General features: G+C 37.7%; 1 protein-coding gene across 8 annotated transcripts in view; it reads left to right on the top strand.

Moving 5' to 3' along the window:
• Positions 1–14,199, top strand: part of CEP112 (centrosomal protein 112) — a 370,586-nt gene that overhangs the window by 113,253 nt on the left and 243,134 nt on the right. For all 8 annotated transcript variants that reach the window (XR_006653046.2, XM_045182487.3, XM_045182485.3 and 5 more), the window contains one exon: positions 2,222–2,357. Coding sequence is in view for 7 of the 8 variants with exons in the window: in XM_045182487.3 (XP_045038422.2) it covers positions 2,222–2,357 (136 nt within the window). In the remaining variant the exon portion in view is untranslated. The remainder of the gene's footprint in view (positions 1–2,221; positions 2,358–14,199) is intronic.

The following is a 14,199-nucleotide window of genomic DNA, read 5'->3' as shown; positions in this document are numbered from 1 at the left end:
TGAGTTTGACACCCCTGCTGTAGGTCATTAAAATGTGACTTTGACACAGACAGATAGGAGAAAAGGGATTTCAGTGGAAAACCCGCTGAGTTTATCGGAGATGTATTGATTATTGTCATCTTTAGGGAGAAGGATGTGTGGGTGGTTCTGAAGAGAGAAGTGGTGCCTGCAATGAAGAGTAACAGCAAGACAGATGCAGAGTGCGTTCTCCCCGCATGCACGGAGAGCTGTCTCTGCGGTTCTCCAAGTCCAAACGCGGTGGTCCCCGGCCGCACTGCTGCACGTTGTTACAGAGGGACTGGAGTCCCGCTGCCGTGGCAACGCAGCGGCACTCTTTTTCTTATCTGCCTTTTTCCCATTGAAGCTTTCCGAAAAGTTTGGTATTTTGATCATTTATATTACATATATGTGCTATTAGAAAGCTTAGTGATTACATGTCTTAGAGGGGATTTTAAACTCAGATCTGAATAACTCCATCATTATCAAAAGTGCTGGGACAGGAATGTGCAAAGGGAAGCTTTTCAAATTAAGGTTGGCCAGAAAACTTAAATTACTTTTTGTCCACATCTTAAAAGACAGTGACATCAATGTTTGGAAACTTTCTTTCCCCCATTGTGATGTTTCTCTAACATTTGACTTGTGTGAGTTAAATTATGATATTCGTCAGCATTCTTCAGTATTATAGTTGATAATAAGGTAATGTTTTATACGTGTGTGTATTTCCCATTTGGGAATGTGAGCCAAGTTAATCTACTTAGGGTGGTCCAGACTATTTGGGCTGCTGTACCAAAATACCACAGGTTGGGTAGGTTATAAACAGTAGAAATTTCTTTCTTACCATTCTGGAGGCTGGGAAGTTCAAGATCCAGGCACCGGCATGGTCACGTGCTCATCACGGTCATGGGCCCTCTTTCTGGTTCACAGCTAGCGCCTTCTTGCTGTGTCCTCACATTGTCAAAGTGGCAAAGGATATCTCTGGAAGCTCTTTTATAAGGACACCACCCTCATTTTGGGGGGACACCATAGAACGTGCCATCTGGGAAGTCAGGAAACAGCATAGCTCAGTTACCAACAGCACGGGCTCTAGAAGCAGACTGCCAGGACCCGAATCCTGGCTTGACCCATTACCAGATGTGCAGCCTTGGACATATTCTCTAAGCGCTGGTTTCTCGTTCTGCAAAAGTAGGGATATAATGAAACTCTTATACAGGTTTACTGTGAGAATAAATGGGAGGAGACAAATAAAAACATTTTGCACAGTGCCCAGCACCTAGTCAGAAGTCAGTGTTAGCCGTTATTAACTTCTGTGCATTTATAACCTAAAGCCTTTATTTTTTTATTACATCAATGTGTGAAGATGTCTTTTGTTTTATCGGACCCTTTCTCTATGTACTTTTGGTTCAGGGTGTAAAGAAATGAGATGTTATCAGTTCTTTCAGGCGAGTCTACTGGAGGCAGGAGAGCAGTTCCAGGCGAACACGTTGCTCTGTTGCACCTTCCACCCCACAGCGCAACTTCTGCTGGACATGCTTGTTAGCGACATTTCTATTGGCACGTTTTTAGAATTGAAATATAATTCGCATACTATAAAATTCATCCTTGCAAAGTGTACAATTTAGTATATTCTCAAGAACATCCAACTATCGCTACTAATTCCAGAACATTTTCATCCCAGAAAACCCCCAAAGTACTCCATGCACATTAGCTATTACTCCCCATTCCCCTACTCTTTCCCCTCGGCCCTTGGCAACCACCAGTCTGCTTTCTGTCTCTATGGATTCATCTGTTCTGGATAGTTCATATTAATAGAATCACACCATATGTGACCCTTGTGACTGGCGTCTTTCACTTTGCAGGTTCTTCCCTGTGGTGGCACTTATCAGAAATTCATTCCTTTTGAAGGCTCAGTAACTGTCCATGTACGGGTTTACTTCATTTTGCTTGTCCATTCATCAGCTGTTGGAGATACATGGTTCTAAACAATTTGTTTTTAGGGAAATCTTTGAAAGTGCTTGTGCTTTCATCAGAACACATGCATTATGAGTCTATACCTTTTTCTCCTGAGACAAGTTATGTTATCGTCAACTTTTTAAAGAGAAGTTTTATAGAATTTGGATCAAAGAGTTGAAATCTGAGTTTTATTTTAGAGAAGGTTAAATATTGTTCTTCCAAGCCAAGTTCTTTTATATTTTAACTCTGAGGCTTTTCTGAACTTTTCTAGGGAGAAAGAGGAACAGCTCACTCGTGTGACTGAAGTTCAGAGGTTGCAGGCCCAGCAGGCAGATGCTGCCCTGGAGGAGTTTAAGCGGCAGGTGGAACTGAACTCAGAGAAAGTCTATGCCGAAATGAAAGAGCAGGTGAGGAGGCCACCCTACCGTCCTTTTTGAAAGTCACTCTCAGTGCAAGGCACATTCCAATCTTAAATAGGACAGAAACATATTTACTTTAAAAAAGTGTTTTACCAAAATTAAGTGTTCAATTGGGTCAGGAACTCAGAATGAGAAAGGAATTATTAGCTTTGGTGGAGGATACCCACCTCCCGCAGAGCCTCAAAGAAAGAGGTGGCCCCTAGTGGCCTAGAACAAAAGCTCTAGTAGAAAGGCGTCAGTCTGAGGCCCACCCCACCCCCAGCAGAGCACGTGAAGGGACAGGGGCTGTGGTGTACAGCTCTGGAGTGCCTGCTCCTTGCTCCTCCCAGGCCACTGGGTACGCAGTGATCAGCAGTTCCCTGGTGGGAGTGAGTGGAAGGAGATGGTGGAGAGCCCCCCGGATCTGTGCAGGCAAGAAGATGGGTTCTCTTTGTTCCTTCAAGTTTCCTTGATTGATCCTTAAATCGATGCCAGAATAATCATTTTAAAATTTCATCTACAAGTGTAGCAATGGCAAGAATGCATCTCACTCCAGGAGCGTGGATTAGCGTATAGGAAAAATCCCACGAGCAATCGGGTTTTGTGAAGCAAGGATTCAAGTTAACCATGTCCGTGTGTGTTCATGTTCCATAAATGGTGCTTTATTGATCAGTTACAGCAAATTATTTTCCGTTGGCAGTTCAGGAAGGCAGAGGCTGTCTTCAGTTCTTGTACAAGTAAGGGGTATGTTTTTTAGTTTTAAGAGAAAATTTAAAAATTGAAAAAGAATAAAGGAAACAAGCACCAAGGTACTCATCGTGAAGAATCAACAACTGTTAGCACTATTTAAACTGAACATTACAGATAACCTTTAGTTTGCTTCGTTATTCATGTCTAATCACATCATTCTCTCCCCTCCACCTCTGGAAAAAAATGACTATAACTAATTTAGCATGTAATATTTCATTCTACTATTTTACATGCATATATTATGTTGACGTACGTTGTATGCATTTTTGTGCTTCTATTTTTAAGAAGTTAGATAAATACTACAGATTTGATTCATTGGTCTTGTTTGCTCTTTTATATTTAATTTTATATATTTGCGCCCTGTCTATGTTGATTTAATGCAACCAGTTCTTTTAACAGTGAATGCGTTTTATCATATGCATATACCATATTTTATTTATCAGCTGCACGATTCAAGGGTATTTAGTTTATTTTCAGGTTTTGTTGCCATACTTGCTGGTGATTTCATTTTTAGCTGGAGTTACCTATCCCCGGAATCCCAAGTGCACGATGACTGGGTGGACAAACATTCCTGTGCAAGGTTGATGACTCATCCCTGTAGGCTTTACCAGCTGCGAACTGTGGTTTCCTGTTGTTGTGTTCTTCGTTCAGATTTCCATTCCCATTGAGTTGTGCGAATTTGGATCCTGAAAGTGGGGTCTGAGATCTCATTTTCTGTTTCTCCACACACCGCCTAGGGCAAAAGCTAGATTCCTGCTGAGAGATTGTGCTGAAGGTGACTTTCAGTCCCAGCCACATGGATGTGCATCTCTTCCCAGCCCCCTGCTATGATCAGAGCCCAGGCCCTAGAAAGTGTGTCTGGTCCAAACATGCAATGGAGCTGGATGGGAAACTCTCTGGTTGACTTTACATGTGAAAGATTCCAGAAAATACTGAAGAAGGGGACCCTGGCAAGTCTTAAGTATACAATTAGGAAAGTTAAAAATGAGTTTGAAACTGCTAAGGCTGACAGTACAACTTTCTGAGAAAAGCTGAGACTCACAGGCATCTTTGGCTCAGTACTTGCATCGCTTGGGGATGATGGTACCATATTACGGATCACAGAATTCATGGGTAAGTAAGGAGAATAAACAAGCAAACAACAGTGGGACTTGTGAAAACATTCTGTAGGACAAGAAAAAGATATTTGTATCTAGTCATCATAGAAGAAAAGGAGAGTTCTGAAAATGACCTACTTATAATTCAGAAAACAGTTTCTGAAAAGAATTACCTTTATAAGAAGACATGATTTACAGGAAAGAGGCCATAGATCAAGTGCAATTAATACAATGAAACTTGGATACAATCTAGAAAAATAATTTAACTTGAAATAGAAGTAAGAATAAAATGAAAATCCTACAAGTTTCTAAGATGAAACGACAAAAAAATTTAGAAAAATAATGGAGTAATGCTTCAGAGTATTGAAGTAGAAAGGTAGGACCTAATTTTTACAGAACTGGGGAGTTTTTCACTTGCAAAATCAACAGAAAAACATTTTCTTAATAAGTGCTCACATAATGTATACCACTTCTTTTTTTTCTGGAAAAAATTATATGAACACATCAGTCAATCCAGAGATGAAGGAAAAGACATCACACACATGGGGAATCCATCACATTAAAGCATGGGTTGAGAACAATGGAATCCAATAAATCAGAAACAAATTTAACTGTTAGAAATCTAGTTCAATGCTAATGTTTATTGATTCTTGAAAAAGAAGGTATATAAAGTAGAAAACACAAGTTCAAGAACGACTTAACTCTAAATCCGTAGGTTGTGCGAACGAAGACCAAACAGTCGGTGGGTAGTGAGAGGGTAGGGGAGCACAGTCCGCTCAAACACTTTGCCGTGGAAGAGCTGAGACTCAGAAGATTCTTAAAATTAGGGAAATGTAGGTTAAAATAATTTTGAAATATATAAACATAGGCATTAATAAAATTAACAAGATGTTACATTCTCATAAAAATATTGAGAAGATAAAAGCAAAACTTGAGGGGAAATGTTGCCAAAGGAACAGTGGCAGAAACAGAATAAAATGTCCAAAATAAGACAGAGTATATAATTGTAATAATAAATATTAATAGGTTAAATTTTGCTAGTAAAAAAGGTATGGGTTAGCTGATTTAAATCCATGTATATGTTATTTATATTGTAAAAGACACAACTAAAAGTTTCACAAAAATTATGTTAAAAAGCTGATGAAACTACATCACTTGTATTCAGATAAAAAGAAAGATGTAATACTATTGTACAAATTAACAATCAAATCAATAAACTGGACAAAGGATATGTTTTTGCATGCTAAAGGCAAGAATACTTAATCAAATATGAAAAGGCATTAGGAATATATGGAGAATTGACATAAATAATCACGGATGTTTTAATATACATATTTTCTCCATCTTTGACAGATGGGAAAAATAAACAAACAGGAGGGCCAAATAACAGTTAACAAAATGGCTATCTTTCTACTTTCTGCTCTTTGAATACAACACATTAAATTTCTACTCCCATGGGATAGTTATGAAACTCAGTAGAGCAGGGGGAAACAACCAATATATTTCTAAAACTTCACATGACAGACAGCATATATTTTTTTACCACAATGAAGTAAAACCAGAAATTAAATTTCAATTAAAGTTGCTACATTAGCCTTCACCAAAATTAAAAATTTTTGCTCTTTCAAAGACACCATTGAAAAACAATAAAAGGAAGTCAGGCAAGCCAAAGAATGGGAGAAAAAAAATTAACTAAGAACTTGTATTTAAAATGTAAAAGAAATCTTGCCCTGGCCTGTGTGGGTCAGTCGGTCAGGTGTCATTCCACAAAGTGAAAAGTCATTGGTTCGATTCCCGCTCAGGGCATGTGCTTTGGTTGTGGGTTCATTTCCTGGTTGTGGCAGGTATGAGAGGCAACCAATCGATGTTTCTCTCTCACATCAATGTTTCTCTCACTTCTTCCCCCTTCCCCCTCTCTCTAAAAATAAAATCTTTGAAAAAAAAGTCTGTCACTTAAAACAAAAAGGAAAACCATTTGAGAAAGTTCAACATTATTCATGATGTTTTAAAAAATGTTGACAAACTAGGACTAAAAGTAAACTCACTCAACATTACCTAATAAGGACATCTATGGAAACCCTATCGCTAATATACTTAATGTTGAAACACTTAGTGCTTTTCCTCCGAAGTACAAGGAAAAGATGTTTGCTTTTGCCACCCTCATTCAACACTGTAATGGGAGATTTTAGCCAGTGCACTAAAGCAAAAACCAAACCAAAACAGAACAAAAACCAGATTGGAAAGAAAGAAGTACAGCCGTCTTCGGATGTCATGATCCTAAATTGCCCAAGTCCATAAAAGTAATGCTAAAATTAATGGATGATTTACACAGGTTGGGAGGATACAAGATCAATAAACAGAATTCGGTCATACTTCTATATACTGGCAATGAAATATCTGGAAATGAAATTAAGAAAACAATTCACAAGCAGCAAAAAGAACCAAACATTTACAAATAAACCAATGAAACATTGAAGATTTACGCATTGAAAACTAAAATACTGGTAAGAGAAATTTTAAAAGATCTAAATAAATGAGAGCTGTTCTATGTGCACAGACTGGGAAACTCAGCATTTCAAGATGGCAGTTCTCAAACTGATGTGTAAATTCAGTGGGATCACTGTCAGAATTCCCATACACTTCCTGTAGAAATTGACAATAAGAAATATTTGTTTTCACTAGTAAACTTTTTAAAAAGCAAACTAAAGTAGCAATGATTGATTTTTCACATGGGTAGAAACCTGTGTGTTTCTGGAGGGAGTATGAAGTCGTACAACCTTTCTGAAGGGCTGGTTCGGCACTGCGGTTTATCCTTCGCCTGTTCTACTCCTAGGACTTTATTTTTCAGGACTTTTAAGTGTGTTCAGGATGTTTATTCTGGTGTTATTTGTTAATAGTGAAAAATTAGAAAAAGTATGTCAAAAAAGTTTGGGAAAATGTACAAATTCATACAAAAAACTTCATACAAAAAAGTCTAAGAGTTGTGTGGCAATACTGAAAGCCCTGGAGATAATGTCCCCTTGGAAACCATTAAATTAAGACACTTATCCAGCCACAAAATGAGACTGTCAGAAAATAAGAAAGCCAGGGCTGAAAGGTACTGTTGGTGGAAGTGATTCTGGAACTACCCTCTTGCCGGTCCACTCCATATCTGTGACTGTTCTGTTCTGTGCCTGCTTCATGGTCTGTCTGCCATGTTCCTTCACCCCCGCTGCCAGACCCCTTAGACTCTCTCACTTCTTGATGTTACGAGTTCATGTGTTTCAGGCATTCTAGGGTTCTGGGTATCATATCTCTATGGACTGGTTAAATGATCTGATGAAAAAGCCTGCTTGGTGCATGCCTCTGGGGTCCCCTTTCTGCCCCACAAACCCTACAGGGGGTCCTCTCATTGTGACGGTCCTCACCAGGCCTGATCTGTCCAGTGAGGCTGGATGCAGACTTCTTGAAAAAAAATACTGATGGCAACCTATAAGCAGGAAATTCTTTCGATTGTCTTCTGTTGAATAAATGTTCTTCAGTGGTTTTAGTCGTAAATAGTTTTACCAAGTGCGGTTGCGTGTCTGAAATAGAGAAAGCACCTTTGGTGTGAGTTTAATAATAAGGAACCCCATTTATAATGGAATTCTTACAGTTAGGCTCATTCACAAATCAAATAATTCTCACCGGGCAAATTTTAACTAACGTTGAATAAACTATATATGTCAAAACATGGCGAGTTAGAGGTCCCCTATTCCAGATTATCAGTTGATTAAAAAGTGTGAATGTGGTGTAACAAATTCTAAAAGAAAATCAATCAGCAGACTCATTGTTTAGAGAGTCATAATGCTTTTAGATTTTTCCATAGTCTACATTATTAACAGTCTTTCTTTTCTGTTGTTGTTTGGAACTGCTGTTTTCTCTTCTTACTAAAATCTTTTGTGTAAAAGCCAGCAGAGCTTAGGGCATCTTTTCCATTTGGAAACTGCTGCAGACAGCAGACAATGGGATTTGAATTTAAAAAAATAAAAGCTTTGTGTTTGTTTTTGAAAGTGAATTGCTGTTTCAAAATGAGGCCCATGAGAGAAAATGGAACAGACTTACACTAAAAAAAAAATAGCTTCATACTGTTTCTTTCACTTTGAAGAATGTTTTTTTAAGATTGCTTAAATAACTTAATTTTTACTCCAAAGGTGAAGTCACCTATAAGTGTTAGCTGTCAGCAATTACTTGTGTGAAATATACATATTTTAATTGTGAAAATTTAATGCTCTATTAGTTATTTTTTATATATGTATAAATATAAAATCACATTTTTAAAAGGAATGCTGTTCTATATTTACCTATTCTCTGTGAAACAAATAAATGACTGAAAAAGACAGCTATGTTTTTTGAAGTATTGGCAGCAATTCTAAAGTGAAACTTTTAATCTTGTAAACTGACTGCATGAGTGTCTGCTAACTGGTTTCTCCTGGGGCTTCCACTAGCCAACTCACTTTTGTAGTTAATTTTTCTCCTCTTGAAAATACACCCTCATTAAATGATATTTGCTGCTAAATATCTGGCTTTAAATTTTATTCCTTTTTCTTTATAATCGTGAAGTACATGATATTAGCTTTATACTTGAAAAACCCACTGACTTTGCCACAAAAACAAAATTGTAAAACACTGCTTTTGACTAATGAGGTTTTTTCTGGCTCCCGGTACAATTGAAACTGGTTAGCAGTTTTTTACATTCTTAGGGATTATATGTTTCGTTCATCATCCTGTTATTGCTGTTGACTCAATGAAAAGACATTCTCCAGTTACTAGGAAGAGTGCCATCTGGGCATATCTGTGCCACTGAGTGTAGATGGGTAACGAGCCCTTAAAGAAGGAAAGAATCAGCATACAGACCATTCAGTGTGAGGAGGCCTTTGTCCTCTTGTCCTCTCAGGGTCGTGCTGGCTCATGTAATTTTAAGTAAGTTTTTTTAGACCAGTTTTAAGATGATTAGATTCAGTATAATTGAAGCATTTTCTCTCAGTTACTTTTTGATGGCAATGAGAAATGTCTCTACCCTTTAACATTTGGAATTTTGTCTTTACCTGAGATTAGATAGCAAAGGTAGAATTCCAGTATTATATTTAAATGTTTCAACATTGTGATAATTAATCAATTCAATGCAATCAATGACAGCATCCAAAGAATATGTATAAGTATTTGGCTTCGAAAAACAATATTAAACAAACAACCCTTCCTCAGAAACCAACTATTAATAGAAATCTTCACTTTTATCCTTAAATGCTTAATAGAGTAGTAAGTGAAACTTTTTCCTAATAATATTCATCAATGACTACTCTCTTTTGCAGAAGAAAAAAATAAAAAAAATCTATGTGAACATTGGGCCAGAAAATGTCATTCTTTCTGTATTTTGCTGATTTTAATGGTTATCAATTGTGAAAATAGTAACATTATTAATTTTTAATACCTCAATTGTATTAATGACTTACTGGCCACGGATTCCACAGACTTGATTTCTTCTTCCATTCATTTATCAAAAATTTATGAATACTTGTTCTATATTAGCCATTGTTGTAGATTCTGGGAATTTGGAGATTAAGACATGTTTGTGGCTTGTGAAACAGACCAGTGTTTAAAGTGTGTGGTTGTAATAGGTTGTGTAGCTAGTGGGATAATAGGTCATAAGGCAGCACGGAGGAGGCACATCTAAGGCAGCCCAGAGAGTTATACATTTATTTGCTACTATGGCTTCTTTGTGTAACTATGAATTTCTCAAATGTTTACTTGTTAAAATGTTACTGGTATTTAACTTAACAAGGTCATTAACCATGAGGTCAGATATACAATTCACTTTTATTTCTTTATATCAGTAACCAACAAATAGGAAATAAACTTTGAAAAAGACATCATAGTACCAGGAAGCTTCACTTGCCTAAAAATAACAAAAGATGTATAAGGCCTCTGTTTTGGAAACGAGAATATATTATTAAGAGAAACCAAAGGAGACATAAGTAAACTGAGAGACATATCATGTTATGGATTTGAAGACTCAATGTTATAAAAAATGTCACTCCCTAAATGAATCCACAGAATCCACACAATTCTAAAAATCAGAATGTTAGCAGTGCTTTTTGGGAGGGAGGGAGAGAAGCCAACAAGCTGACTCTAAGATGTGTATGAAAATGCAAAGGGCTCAGAATAGCAACAGCAGTCTGGGAGAAGAATGTGACTAGAGGACTCATACCGCCGGATACTGAGACTGAGACTAAGCTGTAGTAATTAATACAGTGTAGTTTTGGCGAGAGGGTGACCAGCGTTACAGAAGAAAGAAACCAAAAAGGGACTCCCACATGTATGATCAGTCTGATTCCTGTCAAAGGAAGTATGTTAGTGCAGCAGGGAAAGCACCGTCATTTAATGAATACCGTCAACGGGGTGGCCGTATGGAAACACGAGAATCTTGCCCCTTATCTTACTCCATTCACGTAATGAATTCTAGGACTGTGGATATACGGTCATAGGTAAAATAATACAGCTTTCAGAAGAAAATGTAGGAATATTTTTGATAATTGGAACTGCTCAGCAAGGATTTTCTAAATAGAAACAAAAAGGCATAAACAAGAATATTGTTAAATTTAACTTCATTAAAATTTAAAAAAAAACCAACCAACTTCTGTTCATTAAGAGACCAGGAGAAAATGAAAAGGCAACCTCAGAGTGGGAGAAGGTATGTGCAATTCAGGTACTGAACAAAAAGTTCTCGTCCAGAAGGGTTAAAACAGACGGCTACAAATCAGCGACGGAAGGGCAGCCATCAGACATGCTGCGTCTCATCCGTTCATCGTGGCTTCCCACCAAGAACTAGATGTCAGTGAGTATTGTGGTCACTGGTTTTTGCCGCTAAGGGTATTAGTTCATAGTCTTGAAAACACAGAAAGAATTATCTGTACGCTTGTCTGTCTCCCTACCTACCTATACCTACCTAGCTACCTACTTACTTAGCTACCTATCTATCTCTATACATATCTGAAAATATGTGAAGGACAATTTCTTACAATTTATCTAAATATTAAGTACACTAAAATATATTTTGAGTTGTGTAGTTCTATATAAGTGTATACTTGCATAATGTGAATTGTACATGACAAATTACTCAGAATGTAATTACACGGACACTCGACTAGAGGAAGAGCATTAACTTATGACCATATTTGACGGAGACTGCCAAATGTTGGCCCAGCATTCACTCATACTTTCTTTTTTGTTGGTGGTGGTTTATCTTTTTTATTTTTAAAGCTTTTTATTGTAAATTTGTTTAAGTTCTTGTTTGTTACAGCTGTCCAATGTTTTCCCCCTTTGCCGTCCTTCGTGCAGCCCACCCCCCACTCCCACAGTCCATACTTTCTTACTGTTGTAATAGAGCCCTGAGTTCATTTAGAGCAACATTAGACACAGCTTTAAAACTGCAGTCTCTTACCTTGTGGATGGAGCTTGCCTTTTAGTAATGTCGGTCCCGTGAATGAGATACAGACAGCATAATTAATTTGCTATTGACCGGAATCTGCAGGAAAGCCCATCAAAAAGGGTATTTGGCTCGGCTAATATGGGCCCTTGGCCCTTATCCCCTCCCCTTCACCCCTTCCTTCCTAGACATTCAGAGCTGCAGAAGCTGTTTCACAGCCATTATGGGAAGGTTAAATTGCAGAGACCTTAACCCTGACCTCTCTTAACTGCCAAATATAGCAACCTACTTCTGAACTTTTTGTTACATGAAGAAAACATAAAGGGCCTATGTTATTTAAGCTGTGAATGCTTGGGTTTTCTTTAACATGTAGCTAGAGCATTGCATGAGGCACCATGTTAGGAAAATTCAGCACCTCCTTTTACCTCTTTCTTACTGCTTTAAACACTAACCATTCACAGAAACACACCCAAGCCCTTATCTGCTCCCAATTTGACCAGCAAGTTTTCCTCTGAGGTTTTTGGACACCAGAGTTACACAGTAAAGGAATGTATTGGTGTGTTTTTAAATACTTGAAGTCGAATGGAATATGGAATGATGTATAAAGAAGCAGAATCTTTTGTATCAATGGCAACTGAGAACTCTGTATATCTATACAGACTAAGTATTTTACAAGCATTGTTTCTTATTTTTGTTAAATTGTGGAATAAGAATGGAGTGGGGTTTTGCATTCTCGGTCAGTATACTCTAAAATAACATGTATTTCATTACTTATAATCCAGTTATTATTTATTTTGAATTTTTCTTAATGTTTAGGTATAAAAGGCCTTTTCATGTGCTTTAAATTGTCTATTTTTATTATAGAAGATAATTCTGGCTTTTTTGATAGAAAATATTCTATTTTACAAGTTTTGAGTATATAAAGCTCTTCATTCTATCTTAGCTATTTGATATTTGGAATATTTAAATATGTATTATTTATTTTAATATTTAATCTGTGCTAAAGAAATATAAGAACCCAAAATTAATTTCATGTAAAGATCTCTCTAAAAAATACTAAATAAACCATGGCTTTCTACCTTGATTTATCTTCTCTTTTTTCTTCCCCTTTTGCTTTTGCCTGTCCTTTCATTCATCCTTAAGCACCGAGTACATATTTATTCTGCATACCAAGGCAATTAGTTAATAATTAAGATACAGAAGAAAAAAATTATGTCATAGTTCCTTTCACTGGGGAGCTCATGATCTCAGTGAATAAACAGAGCTCAAACATTGGAAGCACTTCAATACTGTAAAGAAAAAAACCAATGTCCTAGAAAAATAAAGATGTTAAGTCCTAGAGCACAGAGACAAGAAAGACATTTCTGTCAGCTGATGGGATTAAAGAACACCTCAGAGAGGAGAGGAGACTTAAGCCAACCTTGAGGGTCACTGACTGTTTGGACGTGGAAAGACGTGAAGGGGCTTTCCTGACGGCGGGTGTGGCCACGGCTTGTTTGGGAGATGCCAAGGACCCTGGAGTGAAGGGAGTGTAGATTGCCGGGGACAAATTAAGGAGCCACCTGCTTGAGGTTGAATGTGAACGACATTGAAGGAGATCCTTGAAGCCCACTTCTTGGGTTAGAGACAAGGGAAAACAGTGGGCTGGACTGTGTGCTTCCTTTGATAATTTCTTAGTAAATTTATCTTTGACCATAATACGGATGACCTGTGGATCAATAATCTTAGAACCTTGTTGAAGTTGCAAGCTAATAACTTAATAGTATCAGTGTTGCTGTCTTCATTATTTACAAGGAAGCACTTAGATGCTAAATACAATGCCATAATCTAGAGCAGGGGTGTCAAACTCATGTTCACCGGGGCCACATCAGCCTTGAGGTTGCCTTCAAAGGGCCAAAATAATTTAAGGACTGTATAAATGTAACTACTCCTTAACTCTTAAGGAGTTAAAATTCAGCACTTTGAAGGCAACCATGAGGCTGATGTGGCCCCGGTGAACATGAGTTTGACACCCCCGCTCTAGATACTCCAACATTCTTAAGGTATTGGGAGACAGCAGTAGTGTGGGGGCGGGTAATACGCATTTCGTTCTCATCCAGTGAACTTGGCCACTTCTCACTAAACATCTTCACTCTTAGAACCTTAAAGTTTCATCATGCTGAATAAGTACACTTGAATGGTTTTTTTAAAATGTAACATGAAAAATTGTAAAGGAAGCATTTTCATGGATCATTTCCCCTAATACTCAACATTCTTTTAATTTTTGAGAAGTTATGTGAATATCTGGTGGGAGGGGTGGAGTCCAGACAATAAGGTGAGAGCATCTCTGGCCTGCTGTGGGCCTAGCAGGGAGGTGGGTGTGGTGGTGTGGTGGTGATGTGGAGGTAGAGGGGAGTGGAGATGCACGAGGGAGAACTGGGATTGGATCATGTGAGGCCTCTCAGATTGTGGTGGGGTTTTTGACTTTTACTTCTTAAAACAGCATTATTGAGGTGTAATTCAGGTACCCACAGTTCACTCCCTGTAAGTGTAAAATTCAGGGGCTTTGAATATATTCAGA

The sequence above is a fragment of the Desmodus rotundus genome, chromosome 9 (assembly GCF_022682495.2).
Source record: "Desmodus rotundus isolate HL8 chromosome 9, HLdesRot8A.1, whole genome shotgun sequence".
NCBI classification, from domain to species: Eukaryota; Metazoa; Chordata; class Mammalia; order Chiroptera; family Phyllostomidae; genus Desmodus; species Desmodus rotundus.
This window is presented reverse-complemented; position numbering and strand designations above follow the sequence as displayed.